At 43.4% G+C, this 18,098-nt stretch overlaps 1 protein-coding gene across 1 annotated transcript in view; it reads right to left on the bottom strand.

Annotated features, from left to right (window-relative positions):
* The window catches only part of LOC126457061 (NFX1-type zinc finger-containing protein 1-like), a 378,517-nt gene that overhangs the window by 315,327 nt on the left and 45,092 nt on the right, over positions 1-18,098 (bottom strand). The window contains exons 2-3 of the mRNA XM_050093060.1: positions 15,213-17,950; positions 7,775-8,094 (exon numbers count right to left, since the gene is read on the bottom strand). Coding sequence (XP_049949017.1) covers positions 7,775-8,094; positions 15,213-17,929 — 3,037 coding nt within the window. The 5' untranslated portion in view covers positions 17,930-17,950. The remainder of the gene's footprint in view (positions 1-7,774; positions 8,095-15,212; positions 17,951-18,098) is intronic.

The raw sequence follows: 18,098 nt of genomic DNA, 5'->3' as shown, positions 1-18,098 counted from the left end.
TAGGACGACAGAGGCCTTACGAGAAGCCCATAAGGAGGACCGCCATGGAGTTGTAGAATCCTTAATTGCCCTGAGCTTGTTCGGCGAAGAAAGAGTGATCCATTCTGCATCCCAAAGGCCCAAAACCTAATGCCAAAATTGATCGGCAAATTCATTGCCAGGAATCCCAACATGGCCTGGGGTCCAAATGAAAACCACTGAGCATCCACCTTGAGCGAGGAGAGAAAGGGAGTCCTGGATAGCAATGACCAATGGGTGGCAACGGAAGCACTGGCCGATAGCGCACAGACCGCTCAATGAGTCACTACAGGATAGCCCCGAGCAGGGGCGGATATGGTCCAGTGCACACAAGATGGCTACCAATTCTGCAGTAAAAACACTACAGCCATCTGGCAAGGAACGAAGTTCTGTGCGTTGCGCATAAGCGTAAGCAAAACCAGTGCAGCCAGCAACCATGGATTCATCAGTATAGATCACTTCTGAACCCTGAAAAGAACTGAGGAGACAGGAAAACTGGTGGTGAAGAGCCATAGGAGGGACAGAATCCTTTGAATCAAATGAGAGATCAAGACGAGCTGCGGCCGAGAGACACACCACAGAGGGGTAAGTGGGTGAGCGGAGAAGAAAGGCAGTAAAGGCAATTGCTGGAGCTCAGAAAAGAGCTACTGAATGCGGACAGCCATGGTAGGCCCACATCCTGGCCGCCACTGCGGCAGGGTGAACTCCATGTCTGAATAAAGGAGACCATAATTAGGGTGCTTTGGGGTACAGCTAATGCGGATCACATAAGATATCAGCTGCTGCTGGCATAAAACTCACAGTGTTGGATCCCCGCCTCTGCGAGAAGGCTAAGTACGGGGCTAGTCCGGAAGGCACCAGTCGCAAGTTGGAACCCACAGTAGTGGATGGGGTCTAGTATCTGCAGTGTCGAAGGTGACCCAGAACCATAGACACAGGACTTCCATAATCGAAATGAGATTGTACCAACACTTGACACAATCGCAGGAGAACACAGCGATCTGCACCCCAGGAGGTATTGCACAGACACCTAAGAACACTGAGATCGGACCAGCATGTCCTCTGCAGCTGGCGAAGATGAGGGAACCATGTCAATCGGGCATCGAAGACCAGACCCAAGAAGTGATGGGCGTCCACCACCTCGAGGGGCTGGCCATCAAGGAAAAGTTCCGGACGGGGACGGACTGTACAGCGACGGTAGAAATGCATGACACAAGTCTTGGCCACCGAAAACTGAAAGCCATGGGAGAGAACCCATGAGTGTGCCCGACAGATTGCCCCCTGTAGACGGCATTCTGCAGTGCCCGTTACAGGGGAGGCAAGTTAGATACAAAAATCGTCAGCATACAAAGAGGGGAACACTGTCGGCCCAAGAGCTGTCACCAGACCATTAATGGCTATGAGAAAGAGGGATGCTCGGCACGGAACCCTGTGGAACCCCATTTTCTTGCAGGTGGGGAGAGCTGTAGGAGGAGCCAACTTGGACCCGAAAAGAGCGACAAGAAAGGAAGTTACGGATAAAACCGGGCAAAGCGCCACGGATGGGCAAAAGCCGACCGGATAGCAGACTCCAGGTGGACCAAGTTATCCACCGTAGAGCGGCCACAGCGAAAACCACTTTGAGTCAATGACAAAAGGTTGCGGGATTCTAGGATCCGAAACGGCCACCGACTCACCATGCATTCTAGGAGCTTGCAGAAGGTGTTAGTAAGGCTAATTGGATGGTAGCTATCCAACTGAAGAGGCAGCTTCCCTGGCTTCAACACCGGGACAACAATGCTTTCCTGCCACTGGGTAGGAAAGACTCCCTCACTCCACAGACGGTTGAAGAGAGTCAGTATATGATGGTGGCCAGCCACCGATAAGTGTTGGAGCATTTGGTTATGTATCCGCTCTGGTCCAGAAGCTGTGTCAGGACAAAGGGCGAGGGCGCTGGCAAATTCCCACTCGCTGAATGGGGCATTATATGGCTCCGAGCAGTGAGAAACAAAAAACAAAGGCAGTCGTTCTGAACGCTCTTTCAGGAGAAGGAACTGGATACTGAGCCGATGCTGAAGCTTGAGCAAAGTGTTGTGCGAAATTTTCTGCTACAAAGTCCGGATTGGTAAGGACAACACCATGCACAGAAAATTCCTGCAATCCCAGTGGGAGGACAGTGGCCAAAAATACGCCTGAGTTTCGCCCAGACTTGTGAAGAAGGGGTGTGTGGTCCAATGGCAGCTACATATCATTCCCAGCAAATCCGTTTCTGAAATTTTATTAGGTGGCGGGCCCAAGCGTGGAGTCATTTAAAGACCAGAAGAGCAGTAGAATGGTGCCACTTGAAGTGTTGAAGAGCACAGCGGCAGTCTTTTATGGCTGCAGCAATTTCCGGAGTCCACCAAGGGACTGTCTTCTGGCAGGGGAACCTGAGGAAGAAGTGATTCCTGAAAACAGCTGCTGAAAGGTTGGCGGCAGTCCAAGTCTGAGTACACTCATCAACGCTGGCATGTGGCATTACAAGGGGGGCGGGAGCAGAGGAGAAGGCACCCCAATCAGCTTTACATATGACCCACCTGGGAGAGTGACGGAGTGAGAGACACTGAAGGTAGGTCAAAACAATCGGGTAAATGGTCGCTGTCACATAAGTCATTGTGGACGCCCCATTGAATGGAGGGAAGAAGGCCGGGATTGCAGATGGAGAGGTCAATGGTTGAGAAAGTGCCATGTGCCACACTAAAGTGTGTGGGAGTGCCTGTGTTTAGTAAACAGAGGTCAAGCCCTGTCAGAACAGCTTCAACTGTCCTGCCTAGGGCAGTAGTCGTATGACTACCCCAAAGAGGGTTGTGGGCATTTAAGTCCCCTAATAACAGGAAGGGAGAAGGGAGTTGTTGAGGAAGGGTGGTGAGGGCATGGGATGTGGGTTTTACAGATTGTGATTGGAGTGGCCAGATGGACCCTGAGAGCAATGGCTTCCAGAGTGGTATGGAGGGGAACCCACCTGAAATGTCCTTGCGGACTAAGGCGCAAACACCACCAGAAGCCCGCAAGGGGCCAATTTGGTTCCGACAGAAAGTGTGGAACCCACGAAGGGCGGGTGAGTAAGAACTGACAAAATGGGTCTCCTGGAGTGCAATACAAGCAGCAGAGTAGAAGGAAAGAAGGGGAAGCAAATATCCACTACAATTCCACTGGAGGATTCTCAATCCGGAGTCCAAAGTGGAAGTGTATGGTCCGGAGTCGGTCACGCCACCGAGTCGCTATCCGTCACCGATAAGGATGGGGTAATATACACGCAGATGGGGTCAGACTCTGTTGGTTCACTGACTGTAGGAGGGGAAGGCTGCACCTCAGGGGGGTACCAGAGGGGCCTTACCCTTGTTCCTGCTTATTCTCTTGGGAAGGACGAGAAGGGCAGACTTCAGCAAGGGCACACATGGAATTACACTGGGCAATCTCGGCGCCCACTGGCTGCGGATCACGCTGCTGATGTGGAGCAGTAGATTGCCTTTCAGGGGGGTGGCAACAAGAGGAGTTCCGGGAGGGAGCTCCACTACCAGCGGCTGCTGAAGGAGGGGAGCACTTCTCCAGTGGGGGAGGGGGAGCAGCACCCAAAGGGGTGGGTGTGGGTACTGAGGGGGAGGGGAACTGGGAAAGGGGGGAGGAGGAGGAGGAGGAGGCTGAAGGCATGGGGCAAAGGGGGTGGGCTGTGAAGAGGAGGGGGTAGGAGGGGGAATGGGCGTAATTGAAGCAAAAGTAGAAGTCATAGACACGGGATGGAGCTGGTCATATTTCTGACGAGCCTCAGTGTAGGTGAGCTAATCTAAGGTTTTGTACTCTTGAATCCTTCTTTCTTTCACAAAAACTGGGCATGTAGGCGAGCGTGGAGAATGCTGTCCATTACAATTTACACACATTGGCGGGGGAGCATGGAGTCACCACAGAGGGGATCAGTGGTGCAGCAGGAAGACGTGTGCCCAAACCGTAAGCATTTAAAGCACCTCATTGGAAGCCGAATATAAGGTTTTACATCACACCGATACACCATTACCTTGACCTTCTCTGGGAGGACATCCCCCTCAAAGGCCTGGATAAAGGCGCCCATAGCGATGAGATTGTTTGGAGGGCCTCGCTGCACATGGCAGATAAAACGAACTCCTCGTACGGAGCTCCTCATCAGTTTGCAGAAGGAAATCTCAGTGGAAAATAATACCCTATCAATTCAACTTCTTCATACTTATCTTCAATAATCTCCACGAAAAACAAAAGCTTGGTCGTGGCAAAACTACTGCCATCCGCCCTGGTACAAACCAGGTACCAAGGGAAAGGTTTCAGTCCAACCCGGTGAGCTTGACCCTCCTCCCAGGGGGTGGCCAGGGAGGGGCAGGCCGAAGGATCAGAAGGAGGAGTGTCATGTCTGCTACCACTCTTAGAGATGGCCATAGAATGGCCAGGATGGTGAAGCTTTTGTCGCTTCATGCGCAAGACGTCTGCCCTAGTACCACCCACTCCGATCAGGGGCTCGCCCCGTGGGCACCACCCAGCCACAGCAAGAGCCGTCTGGCACAGCGCCCATTGCTGGGAGTTCTGGCGCCCCAAAACGATGAGCATTGACTCCTGGGCATACACGAGGTGTTAACAGCTCAGGTACTAGTAGTGTGATCCCTGTGGTTTCAGGGGGCTCGGCTAAGTGGGTACTTGACAGCCCAACCACACAGACTGGCTACCGTGCTGGTGACCTAGCAAGAGGGGGGCCAGGGCGTAAAAGGAAAGGGGAGGGGAGGTGGAGAGAAATCTGCACCATGGAAGCTACGTAGGGAGTTCATCTCCAAATGGCTCACACTGAACGGAAAATTTTGGAAATGGAGATCAAACCCCAAGGGGACCAAAAATGCTGAAAAGGAGATGGAAACAGCAAACTAAACAATAGCCCAGACCAAAACAAAGCCAGGAGTATAGCCAGGTTGACATAAAGAAGTCCACTAAGAGGGAAAAGAGGGGGCAGGGACAAAGGAGCAAGGATAGGGAGGGAGTGGAACAGGGATGGTAATGTAGCCTGGAAAGGAAAGGAAAGGAAAGGAAAGGAGACTGCAATAGCTCGGGGCCCCGTGCGCGCCACACACATACCCACAAAAGGACTGTGGGACCCCAGGGGGGAGGTGGGGGCGGGGCGCAGAGTGTTTCTGGTTGTTTTACCCTAAAATTATTCACCTCACATGTCTGGCTCATTGCATCCATCGAGTCACTGAAGAGGCCAGAGCCAGACTGCTAGAGGTCAACAGCCTTATATTTTCGGCAAAGAAGGTTTTCATCAAGGAACCAAGTCAAGTGAGAGCTTTCAAGACTGCTTACCCTGACTGTCCTCCTGCCACCTGAACCCGTCTTGACAAGGTGGGGAACGTGGATTTCAGCTGCTATTATGCAGACAACCACAGAAACGTTGAAGAGGTATGGATGCGTATGTAGTTCTGGATAAACTGAATAAGCTAAGAAAACGAATACAACATAAAATTCCAGTATTAAGCTTATTTATCTGCACAGCAGTTTTCAGCTTGAAACCAACATTCACTAGATTACTACTTTCTAGTTCCAGGTCCTAAAGGGCTTTGAAGATAGCGAAAATTTTGCCATAGCAAAAGCCAAGGACGTCCTGAAGAATTCCAGTGTGTTACACTCATTCAAGCGCACTTGGGTGGCCTTTCAGACCTAACTGAGAAACTTGAGCCTCGTAACATCGAAGTTATGAAGACAGTGGCAATCAGAGAAGGACTCAAGACACAGAGCAAGAGATGGCCAGGTCCGATCAGTGAGAGACTTAGGAGAAAAATGGTTGCAGTTCTTCATAGAAACGCTCTGAGAATCTCGATGATTTCATGTCGTCTGATGTCACCGCTCTTAAATTTTTTTCCTGTAGTGTCATGTGATGTTGAACGATCATTTTCATGATTGAAAATGTTATTATCTGACCACAGGAAAAATTTTTATGTAGACAATATGGAAAAAATGTTGGAAGTTCAAACAAACTAATTTTCAGAATTTACCAAACTTATCGTATAAGTACCTATGTTATACTTCATTTTATTCATTGAATTGTAGCCATTATTGAAAATATTTGATGCTTATTCATTAATTTTCCCAAGTAAGATGCATATTTTAAAGAATTTAAGAGAAATATATAATTACAGAATTTTAGCTGCATATTTAAAGGCATATACTTGCAGGTAAGAGCATATTTTAACTGCATATTTCGAGGAGTTTTGGCACATATTTCGTGGGTTTTAAGTGCATATTGATCCGAAACACCAGCTATTAGAATATGGAGTATAAAATTTGTTTGATTATGTCAATATTTTGACTCTCCAGAATATGACAAATGTCGTAAGTAGAAAGTGAATGACAAACAGTACGAGGAAAAATGGGCAATTATTTCATGAAAGTGAACTGAAAGCAAGTGATACAAGATAAAGGGTAATTTTGAAGGAAAAGGAGGATGGAGAGGAAGAGAAGGAGGAAGAGGGGAGGAAAAAATACCACAGAAACACCCTAATCAAGCATAAAATACCACATTTTCCCTATCCCTACTTATTAGCAAATATTACAAAATAATTTAATGATGATGAACGGTAAATTCACTTGAGAAAACTATAAAATTCTGTGACAGATTTGCTAGCCAGTACTTATTCTCAGGAGGCGAAAGTTTGGCTTTACTCACATATAACAGTACATGGAATTACCCTAGTTCTTGCAACTATTAGTTCCTTCCTGGAGAGGAAAAAGGGGTGGGTTGGGAAAGTTTAGAAAGGAAGTGCATGTCACTCAGTCCCAAGGATGAGATGGAGCACACCTGTTGTGAATATGCAAGGAGAGGAAGATGAAAATGGAGGAGGGAGCAGTTCTCATAATTTCAAATTACATAGAACCAAAGATTGAAATTTACTTTTTGCTACACATCAAATAACAGTTTTCTTGTTAGTTTCGCTATGTTAAACTTAACATGCTGAAAAACAAGTGGTCTATGGAAATGTAAGTATAATTATCAATGGAGTCTGTAAAATCTGTTTCACTTCGTTGCTCTATTATTTAACTCATCTCACATCTCTGAATGCATATTTCATGATGGAATCCTAGTAATATAAAGAATGAATGAATGAACAATTGTACGTGCTCCCAAAACAGTTAACTTCCACTTCAGGATGGTATTTGTGTGCAAGTGCCAGAGATTAGGAGAGAATTCAACAAGTGAGAGTGTAGCCTCAGATCTCCGACTTCTAAACTGAATGCTTACTACTTTAACATTTATCAAATTCCAAATGGTTTTCCTGTAGTTTTATTTCCCGTGTAAAACCTAGTACTTGTCAACACATTCACCTGCTTTCCGTGCCTCCCTATTGCATTCCATTCACTTGCTAATGTTAAACTGCCTTCTCCTTTCTCAAACCTTATTAACTTATGGATTTCCACCTGCTTTTTCCCCCACTTTGTTCATAAAATTCTACCTATAAAGTGGCCACTTTTGTAATGGTTACTGGTCCTCTTCAAATTTTCATTTTGCGAAAAATAATCACATCTCTCCCGTTTGGTACTGTTATATTCATAATGCCATTAATTCAATGTTTGATCTCTTGAGAAAAAATTAGTGATTCTGAAAGCTAGAGACAGCCAATTTTTCTTAACTTATTTCTCAACTACAAGCAACTAACGATGAATAAAGATAAACCCAGGAAACAGCTACAAAACTATTACACTGAAGAGGGATTAAATCTGAGTTTTTACTTACCTATTCGTGGTTTCAGTTCCTGCAACAAAGACTGCTTCCTTGCAGCACCAGATGTTGTCAGGCCAACAACAAGGGCATCTTGCATTATACAGAGATCCGCAATATCACGTATTTCATCATATCGCATACACAACTGTTTGTATTGTGCTTGTAACTGCCACACCCTCTTCATGAGAGTTGAGTGTAAACATTGACACCAATATTTGTACAAATACCAACGTTCTTCTATGTTAAGATCCCAGAGGTTGTGAACACGTGTCAATCTCTCAGTAAGATGTCCATCCATACTGACATCCTGTGTAAGGCGGTTCTTGAAGAACCTATAAAAGATAATGTGATTTGTATCATGCCTAGTGCAAATTCAATGCATTGCTAGTTCACGGTTACATAATTCAAGAAACTGAGATTCACATTCAACTACCTGTCAACATCTTATGCATACTTAGGTGTGTGATGACAGAATGGATAATGGTCCTAAGATTTTTGATTTATATTAAAGATTGTCATTTTTTCTCTTACTGGAGGGCAGAAACTTTTGTGTTCTGAGGTACCAATGAACAAATATAAATAAACAAGTTAAAATGAATGAATGGTACATTTCAAGTAGTTGAGTTTCAGAAACAGAGGGAGACTATTTGAGAAAGAATGTGGGAAATGGTGCAAGGGAGAAAACTTTTTCAACACTGACACATTCTCATGTGCCTCCCAGTAACATATGTCCTCTGTAACATTTAGTGATAGTTCAGCATGAATTTCATATGAAAGAATAATTCTTTTCTTCTGTCATTTCAACTCAATATGCAAAGTGATTTAAGATGACCTGTATATTCACCGAAGGTGTTTCCTTTGTTTCTTGTATCTGAATGTGTTATTGTTTCTAGTATCTGAATGTGTTACTCAGAGAGTGGAGGAGAAATGTGTCACTTCAGGGAACATTCACATTCATCACAGTGCATGAACACAATATGATGTTGCTGTCAGATAAGTCAATTGGCTGAGTGTGTAGTCCTGACCTGAACTCAAAAAGGGTGTTCATACAAACATCTGGACCCAACCATCTGGCTCTCTCTTCCTCTGTTCACATCATTTGCAAAACTTAGTTGATTTTACACATTCCAAAGTTACTGGGATGTACATTTATGACCACAGTTACAAACTCTGAAATTTTCGATGCTTGAACTTAGTATACGCACGCTGGAGGCTCCTACAGATAACTCAAAATTTTGTTTACAGTACTGCCCCTTTAGGCTTTAAAACTGCTTAGTGTAATGAGCAATGTCATCATTGGTTTTTATGGATATTTATGGTTGCATCTTCATTCTTTAAAATTTACAAATCTGACAGGAAAAATGAATTAATTTTCATTTTGTGTGAAGTTGTTTGTGTGAAGTTAAATGAACAATACGTAAGTCCATTACATATTTTTTGATAGACATAATTCATCAGAAGGGTGGCTTTTGGTTGATAATATCAATTTTATTAGTTCTGGCTAGCTCACAGTGAATTATGTTTCATCATGAACAACCTTTTCTTTCCAATTTTCTGTGCACATGTAGCATAGTAAAAGGCGTAAGTGTAGAATGACTGTGACTACTGAAATCTTACTTTCCATACAGTAATTATAATCATTGCCCATGGAGTTAAGCACAAGAAGTACTGGAAAAATCAGAAAGCAGGGGAATAAGTTTCAGCAAACATTAATTTTTCAATGTTTTTCTATCTATAAAGCAAGATATATATCATGAATCAGGCTTCCTAGAGCTATAAACTTCAGACACCAACCCCCTTCATGATTAAAAGTTTTACAGATACAGAAGTGTGAACAATAACAACAGTTGTTATTGTTGTTGTGGTCTTCAGTCCAAAGACTAGTTTGATGCAGCTCTCCATGCTACTCTATCCTGTGCATGTCTCTTCATCCTTGAGCCTACATCTGCAACCTACATACCACTGAACCTGCTTACTGTATTCATCCCTTGGTCTCTCTCTCTCTCCCTCTCTCTATGATTTTTACCCCCACCACCATGCTTCCCTCCAGTACTGAATTGGTGATCCCTTGATGCCTCAGAATGTGTTCTACCAACCGAGCCCATCTTTTAGTCAGGTTGTACCACAAATTTTTCTTCTTCCCAATTCTATTCAGTACCTCCTCATTAGTTACATGATTGACCCATTTAATCTTCGGCATTTTTCTGTAGCACCACATTTGAAAAGCTTCCATTATCTTCTTGTCTAAACAGTTTATCACCCATGTTTCACTTCCATACATGGCTACACTCCATTCAAATACTTTTCAGAAAGGACTCCCAGACACTTAAATCTATACTCAATTTTACAAATTTCTCTTCTTAAGAAACACAGTTCTTGCCATTACCAGTCTACACTTTATATCCTCCGTACTTCAACCATCATCTGTTGTTTTGCTTCCCAAATAGCAAAACTCAGTTATTGCTTTAAGTGTCACATTTCCTAATCTAATTCCCTCAGCAACACCTGATTTAGTTGGACTACATTCTGTTATCCCCATTTTGCTTTTGTAGATGTTCATCTTGTCCTCCTTTCAAGACACTGTCCATTCTGTCCAACTGCTCTTCCAAGTCCTTTGCCGTCTCTGACAGAAATATAAAGTCACTGGCAAATCTCGCTGTTTTTATTTCTTCTCCCTGGACCATAATTCCCACTTCAAATTTGTCTTTTGTTTCCTTTTTACTGCTTTAATAGTATAAAACAAAAAATTTATCCCTGGTTCAATGATGTAAACATAAACATGCACTGGTTTTGTGTCCCTCACTTATATTAGTATAAGCAACATTGCACAATTTTTTCGAGCTGGTGTTTTCAGTCACTAAATGAGGACAAATAGTATAAGTTATATGACAAAAATGTCCTCCACCAACATCCTCTCTTAATTCTCAAGTGTTTTGAATATGGACAAAGAGAGAAAAAAGGCAAACACATGACGCTGTATGAGTGCGTCCTCTAAGGAAGTGTTTCTGTTATCCATGCCATATGTATAAACTTACTTTTTGAGTACAAATTTAACTTGTCACACCCACCAACAGTTTTAGACCATAAGTACAGTATATTAAAAGCATACATGATCTGCTATAGCACTACAAATCCTTAATTTAAAACTTTTCTTACAAAATGTTCACCATTATCATATAATTTAATTTTACTGACAATATGTAGGTTGATATTAATAGTATTTCATTTCTCAGCTTCAGAAAGTCAGAATATGACCATATGATCACAATGTAAGTAAATAATACACTCCAGTTTTCAAGTAATTGCAATATTCGATTTGACAAACAGGCAGGCAATGAAAGAGACAGCAGTGAGTCATCTGGAAAAAACAGGACTGTTATCTCATCTACTCTCACTGTATGTGGGATACAACATGAGACTTACAACAGGGCTCATAATATTTGAAGTGTCTAGGTTACTGCGCAATACAGAAGTGCATATGGTGTGGTTGATTAATGGGCGAGAGCCAGAAAATATATCCGGCAATTCAAAATTAAAACAGTTTTAATTTGCCAGGAAGTTTTATCTCAGTGCACACTCTGCTGCAGAGTGATAATCTCATCCTGGAATTCAAAATTAAATTCATATTTTGTCTGAGGATTATTTCGGGCGCCTTTTGAGTTTCACTCTGGGAGTACTTTGTGTGTGCGAAGCATGCAAATCTGCACCGCAGTTAACACTCAGCGCTAGGTGTTAATTTGTTTGTGAAACCACACAGAACACAGCGCTAGTGTTCAAATCAACCTTCAGGCTGCCTGCCTCACTCTCTAAAAGTGCGAAACAATGTAAAGCCCAGAATGGAATGTAACAATATTATGAAAAGGATAGTCGCTACTCACCATATAGCAGAAATGCCGAGTTGCAGATAGGCACATCAAAAAGACTGTCACAAATTAAGCTTTTGGCCAACAAGGCTTTTGTCAAAAATAGACCACGCACACAAACACAAAGACACACACACACACACACACACACACACACACACACACACACACACACACCACAGCCTCTGGCAGCTGAATCCAGACTATGGGTAGCAGCAGCAGCAGAGCATGAGAGGCGAGGCAACTGGATAGGGGTAAGAAGGAGGCTGGGGCGGGGAGGGCGAGGGATAGCAGGGTAGGGGTGGGGGATGGAGAAGTGCTGCTGGGGAGCGTGCAAGGACAAGGTGGAGAGAGAGCATGGCAGCTAGGTGTAGTCCAGAGGTTAGATGGACGGCGGAGTAGCCAAAAAGCAGAGAAGTAAAATGACAGGGTATGTTGGTGGAATAGGGAGCTGTGTAGTGCTGGAATGGGAATAGGGAAGAGGCTAGGTGGGTGAGGACAATGACTAACAAAGGTTAAGGCCAGGTACTCCAGGGAGAGTTCCTACCTGCGCAGTTCAGGAAAGCTGGTGTTGATGGGAAGGATTCATATGGCAGCAGTAAAGCAGTCATTGAAATGAAGGATGTCATGTTGGTCGGGATGCTCAGAAACAGAGTGGTCCAGTTGCTTCTTGGCCACAGTTTGCTGGTGGCCATTTATGCAGACAGACTGCATGTTGGTTGTCATGCCCATATAGTATGCAGCACAATGATTGTAGCTTAGCTTGTAGATCACATGACTGATTTCGCATCTGCCTTTGATGGGATAGGTGATGTTTGTGACCAGACTGGAGTACACTGTGGTGGAAGGATTTACGGGACAGATCTAGAATCTCAGTCTATTACATGGATATGGCCCATGAGGTAAGCGGTTGGGAGTAGGGGTTATGTAGGGATGGACGAGTATATAGTGTAGGTGCAGTGGACAGTAGAATACACATTGGGAGGGGTGTGAAGGTTAGTGGGCAGGACATCTCATTTCAGGGCATGACGATAGGTAGTCAAAACCCTGACAGAGTATGTAATTCAGTTGATCCAGTCCCAGGAGGTACTGAGTTACGATGCAAATGCTCCTCTGTGGCTGGGGGAGACTTCATAGGATGGTGCCATGCGGGTGCCTATAGCTGTACTCCGGATTTGTTTGTAGGTAATGCATTCAAAGGAGAATTAATTGTGGGTGAGGATATAGTTGGTCATGGCAACTCGGAGGGAAGTTGTTGGATGTTAGTGTAAAGGGAGGTGGCATCAATAGTGATGAGCAGGGCACCATGTGGTAAAGGAACAGGAACTGTGGAGAGTTGTTGGAGGAAATAGTTGGTATCTTTTATATAGGAGGGTAGGTTCCTGATAGCAGGCTGAAGTTGTTGGTCTATGGGAGCAGAGATCCTCTCAGTGGTGGCACAGTAACCAGCCACAATGGGGCATCCTGGGTGATTGGGTTTGTGGACTTCACGAAACAAGTAGAAGGTAGGAGTGTGGGAAGTGGTAGGGGTGAGGAGAGAGATGGACTCTGATGAGTGGTTCTGGGATGGGCCTAAGGATTTGAGGAGAGGCTGGAGATCCTGCTGGATTGCTGGAATGAGGTCACTGTGGCAAGGTTTGTAGGTGGATGGAGTCCTTCTGCCAGGTAATCCTTGCATTTCAAAACAACAATGGTGGAACTATGTCCACAGAGGGATTTGGGCAATGATGGTGAGGCAAGGTTTGAGTTTAATAAATTCTGGAAAGTTAACAGGGGATGATTTGGGGGCAGTGGGGGTGGATCACGGTTTGATGCAGGGAACCCACATGACACCGTCCTATGCCAACCTATTCATGGGCCATCTAGAGGGAATCCTTCCTACACACCCAGAATCCTAAACCCCACAGATTCACTGATGATATCTTCGCAATCTGGATGAAGGGTGAGGACACTCAATCCACATTCTTCCAGAGTCTCAACACCTTCTCCTCCATTTGCTTCACCTGGTCCTACTTCACCCAACAAGCCACCTTCCTGGATGTTGACCTTCACCTCAAAGATGGCTACATCAGTACCTCTGTCCATATCAAACCTACTAACCAACAGCAATACCTCCATTTCGGCAGCTGCCATTCATTTCATACCAAGAAGCCCCTTTCGTACAGCCTAGCCACATATGGCCACTGCATCTGCAGTGATGAGCAGTCCCTCTTGAAATATACCGAGGGTCTCACTGGGGCCTTTACAGACCGTAATTATCTTCCCAACCTTGCACAAAAACAAACCTCTTATGCCTTATCTTTCCAGTCACCCACCACTTCCCAAAGTCTCAGCGTCCAGCCACAGAGGAGCCTTCCCCTTTTAACTCAGTACCAATCTGGGACTGGAGCAACTGAATTACATTCTACACAATATACTTGTCCAGTCCTACGCAACCCCTGCTCCCAACCCCTTATCTCATCGCTCATATCCCTTTAATATGCAGAGATGCAAGACCTGTCCTACACATCCTCCCATCACCACGTACTCCAGTCCAGTCACAAACATCACCTATCCCAACAAAGGCAGGGCTACCTTGAAACCAGTCATGTGATCTACAAGTTAAGTTGCAACCACTGTGCTGAATTCCATGAGGGCATGACAACCAACAAGCTGTCTTTCTGCATGAATGGCCACTGACAAACCGTGACCAACAAACAACTGGTCTACCCTGTTGCTGAGCAAGCTGCCCAACATGACATTTTTCATTTCAATGACTGCTTCACAGCCTGTGCCATATAGATCCTTCCCACCAACACCAGCTTTTCTGAATTGCGCAGACGGGAACTCTCTTTGCCATATATGCTACGTTCCCATAACCCTCCTTGCCTCAACCTTTGTTAGTCATTGTCCTCGCCCATTTAGCTCCTTCCCTGTTCCCATTCCAGCACTACACAGCCCTCTATTCCACCAACACTGCCAGTCTCCCTTTTTACATCGCTCCTTTTTCACAACCCCCATCCTCCACCTAACTTCCCGACTGCATCTAACTACCCTACCCTCTCTCCATCTCGTCTCTGCACACTCCCCAGTAGCACTTCACCATCCCCCACCCCTAGCCTACTATCCCTCTCCTCCCTGCCCCAGCCTCCTCCTTACCCTTACCTTTTGTGTGTGTGTGTGTGTGTGTGTGTGTGTGTGTGTGTGTGTGTGTGTGTCATCTATTTTTGACAAGGGCCTTGTTGGCCAAAAGCCTACTTTGTGACAGTCTTTTTGTTGTGCCTGTCTGCGACTCAACATCTTCGCTATATGGTGAGTAGCAACTATCCTTTTCATAATATTGTAAGCAAATATTTGCAATGAGAATGAATGGCTGACATTAGCTTACAAATTCACTTACAACATTTGATTATTGGTTTTATAATAGTGTGTATGATAGCAGTTTTACATACAGGATATTATTTTTGAGGAAGCCTGTGAAGCCTGTAGTACAGTGCAATGAAACAACTAGCCAAATTATCTTTTGACAAATATATGTGGAGCAAAAAATACTTAGTAGTAACATATTTTGTTGAAAAATAGGACACACATGAACTTCAAGATGTTACCTGTAGAGGCCTGTGTTATACAGCCACAGCTGCTGATACTTCAGGAAATCCTCCTGGTTATCTTGTGAACACTCCATCTGCTCTTGACAATATTGACTGTGTGCACGAAGATGTGATAGCTGAAGGGCATATTTTAACTGTATTGTGCTTACAATTTGTATAACCAGATCGTATTCATCATGGAATACATTAATGTTGTTGTCATCATCATCATCTTCAGCACCCATGTTATCACCAGCTTCACTACATAAATCATCAAGACTTGTACTATTACAGGAATTTGCCTGACCCTGCTGAAATTCATTATCTGGATTGTCATTTCCATCTCCCTTCAACCATTCTATGAAAAGTTCATCACTGACTGACTGTTTATCTATAAATGATACAAGTTGTTTATCAGTAAGTCCCATTTCCTTCAATGAAGAAACACTGACTACCCCCCAGTTGTTAGCCATTTTCTCTATATCTCGTTGCAGAGAATGAATGTGACTGATGACATCTTGCATTTGTCTGAATATCTCCCTGGTATGTGATGTAGATAGTTTCAGTGCACGAGTTCGTCTAATTTCTTTCAGATTATATGGCTCTAGAGCTTTCGACTGTGATTGACCACCAATTCGAATTATTCTTGTTGTATGTTGTAAAGTGCCTTCCAGGACTTGATCCAGAGCATGGTTAGTGTAGCAAACTACAAGAATAGGTCTATGGTTAATGTTCCATATGTTTTGGTTGTTGAGAAAAGTATGCATTATCTTCAATCCCAGGAAAGTTTTGCCTGTGCCTGGTGGTCCCTGTATTATAACAAACTCCTTTGTCAAAGCAGATTTGAATGACTTATACTGTGAAACATCCAAATTCAGTTCATCTTCTGTAGGCCAAGCATCCAATTCAGTAACAGGCACTCTGAAGTCATCAATGTTGTACACTACTGAATCTGGATTTGCATATATATACTGGGGTAGACTCACTTCTGTAATCCCATCAACAATATAAGGCTTCATTGGAAATTCTGTAAATGGCATATTCTGCAATGCATTTAATACCTGCCTGTATGGTTCAAAGTAAACTTCGCTTTCTGCTACCGTAAAAAATTCATAGAACATGTTTGAGTCTATTTCGGCACAAAGTTCAACCACAACGCAACCCTTCTCTAGCTGTTTCTTATCCCTGTCCAGTACTGTACCAAAAAAGAAGGTACCAAAATTATCTCGTGTAAAACACAACAAAGAGCCAAACATAAAACGTTTGGAATGTTCCCAATGAATATTTTTCAGCTTCCTTTTGGTATCAAAATTTAATAACACACCTACTTTTTCTTTAACAGTTACAGTGTTTACAAACTGAGCATCACGATATATTCGCACATTGTCAATCCTCTTAAATCTTTTCTGGCCTTGAAGACAATGTTCCATATATTGTGCTATACCATCACGTAAAGGACCCACAAAGTCTTCTCTCAACAAGCGGAACTGGACGTCTAGGTAATGTTCAACATCAATATATGCCCCTTTGACGATGCTAGGTCGCAAAAATGGTTTGTTGGCAAAATCTTCAACAGTTGGGAATATACTGGAGTGTCTAAAATTATCAGGGGGCTGCAAATATTGGAGCTGCTCCATTTTGCTACTTGTTTTTATTGGACTGTGTTCATATTCTTCTCTCTTGCTTTTTAGCTGGGCAATAACATCTTCAAGCTTCTTCTTAATGTCATCACAGTTTATGTTTTGGTATCTCTTAGCTCCTTCTATGGACAGTTCTGTCATAATAAACAGATTATTAAATTTTTCACATGCAGTTTGTGGGAGTACATTAAGAACTGTTTCATAAAATATTAGAAGATTTTCTAAGAAAGGCAATATTTTCGATTTCCTCGACTGCTGTTCAGTTGGAATTTTGTTGATTTGTCCTTCGAGCTGGTTTAAAAAATATGGCTGGCATGCTATAATCAAAACAGTTGTTTTGTTGTGTTGAAACCCAGCTGCACAGACTTTTTCTGCGAGGATTCTTATTGTAAGGTGTATTAAATCAGGGCTCATTTTCTTTTTTAACATTTCATCAAACCCAGTTTTAGAGCTTGCTAATTTTACAACAACATCTATTGGATCTTTATCAATAAGATTTTCCAGAAACTTATATCCAGTCCCTTTAATTGAGGTAAAAGATTTCTGCTTGTCTTCAAACCATGATCTGTTCCTAACAAATCTAGAACTAGTTTCATCAATACAATGTCTGTGAATGCCCGTTTTGTATACGCCTCCTGCAGTGACAGATTTCTCATCGGAATGTTGGGCACCGGTTTCAAAACTAGCTTTTGTTGAACTATTGAGCTGATCACGGGAACTCCACTGAACAGTATTTCTCTTTTTTTTGCTGTCATGTGATAATAAATGACAATTACTTCCCGACTGTTTTACACTGGTACCAAACCACTGAGTAACACCTAAGTTCTTATATTTTGAAGGCAACCTGCCACGACCACTTTTGTCAACATTACTGCATGTTTTCTTATTATTTTCTCGCTTTTCAGTTGCAGCAGTAGAAGAAAGACTGCCCAAAAAAAAACTGTGTGTATCTCCTTCTTCTTGCCTCCTGTCTTTGGGTTCAAATGTCTTTCGCGGGGCAGAGTGAGGACATTTGTGATCTCTTATTTTTCTTCTGATTCCTTTACTGGCAATATCACACACAGAAAACAGTTTGTCTGAGAAACCTTCTGCCATATCTGCACCAATGAAACTGTCCTGGAATAAATAAAATAAAATACAATTAAAATAATCTATTCTCAAAACACATTTTTACATACTATGTTCTAGTAGAAATGTAGATGAATAATGTTTCTATTAAATTTCTCAAGCGTGATTTCCCTCAATGTTAGAAACAGTACACAAT

This window comes from Schistocerca serialis, chromosome 2, assembly GCF_023864345.2.
Source record: "Schistocerca serialis cubense isolate TAMUIC-IGC-003099 chromosome 2, iqSchSeri2.2, whole genome shotgun sequence".
NCBI lineage: Eukaryota > Metazoa > Arthropoda > Insecta > Orthoptera > Acrididae > Schistocerca > Schistocerca serialis.
The sequence above is the reverse complement of the archived record's forward strand: the minus strand, read 5'-3'. Positions and strand labels throughout refer to the sequence as shown.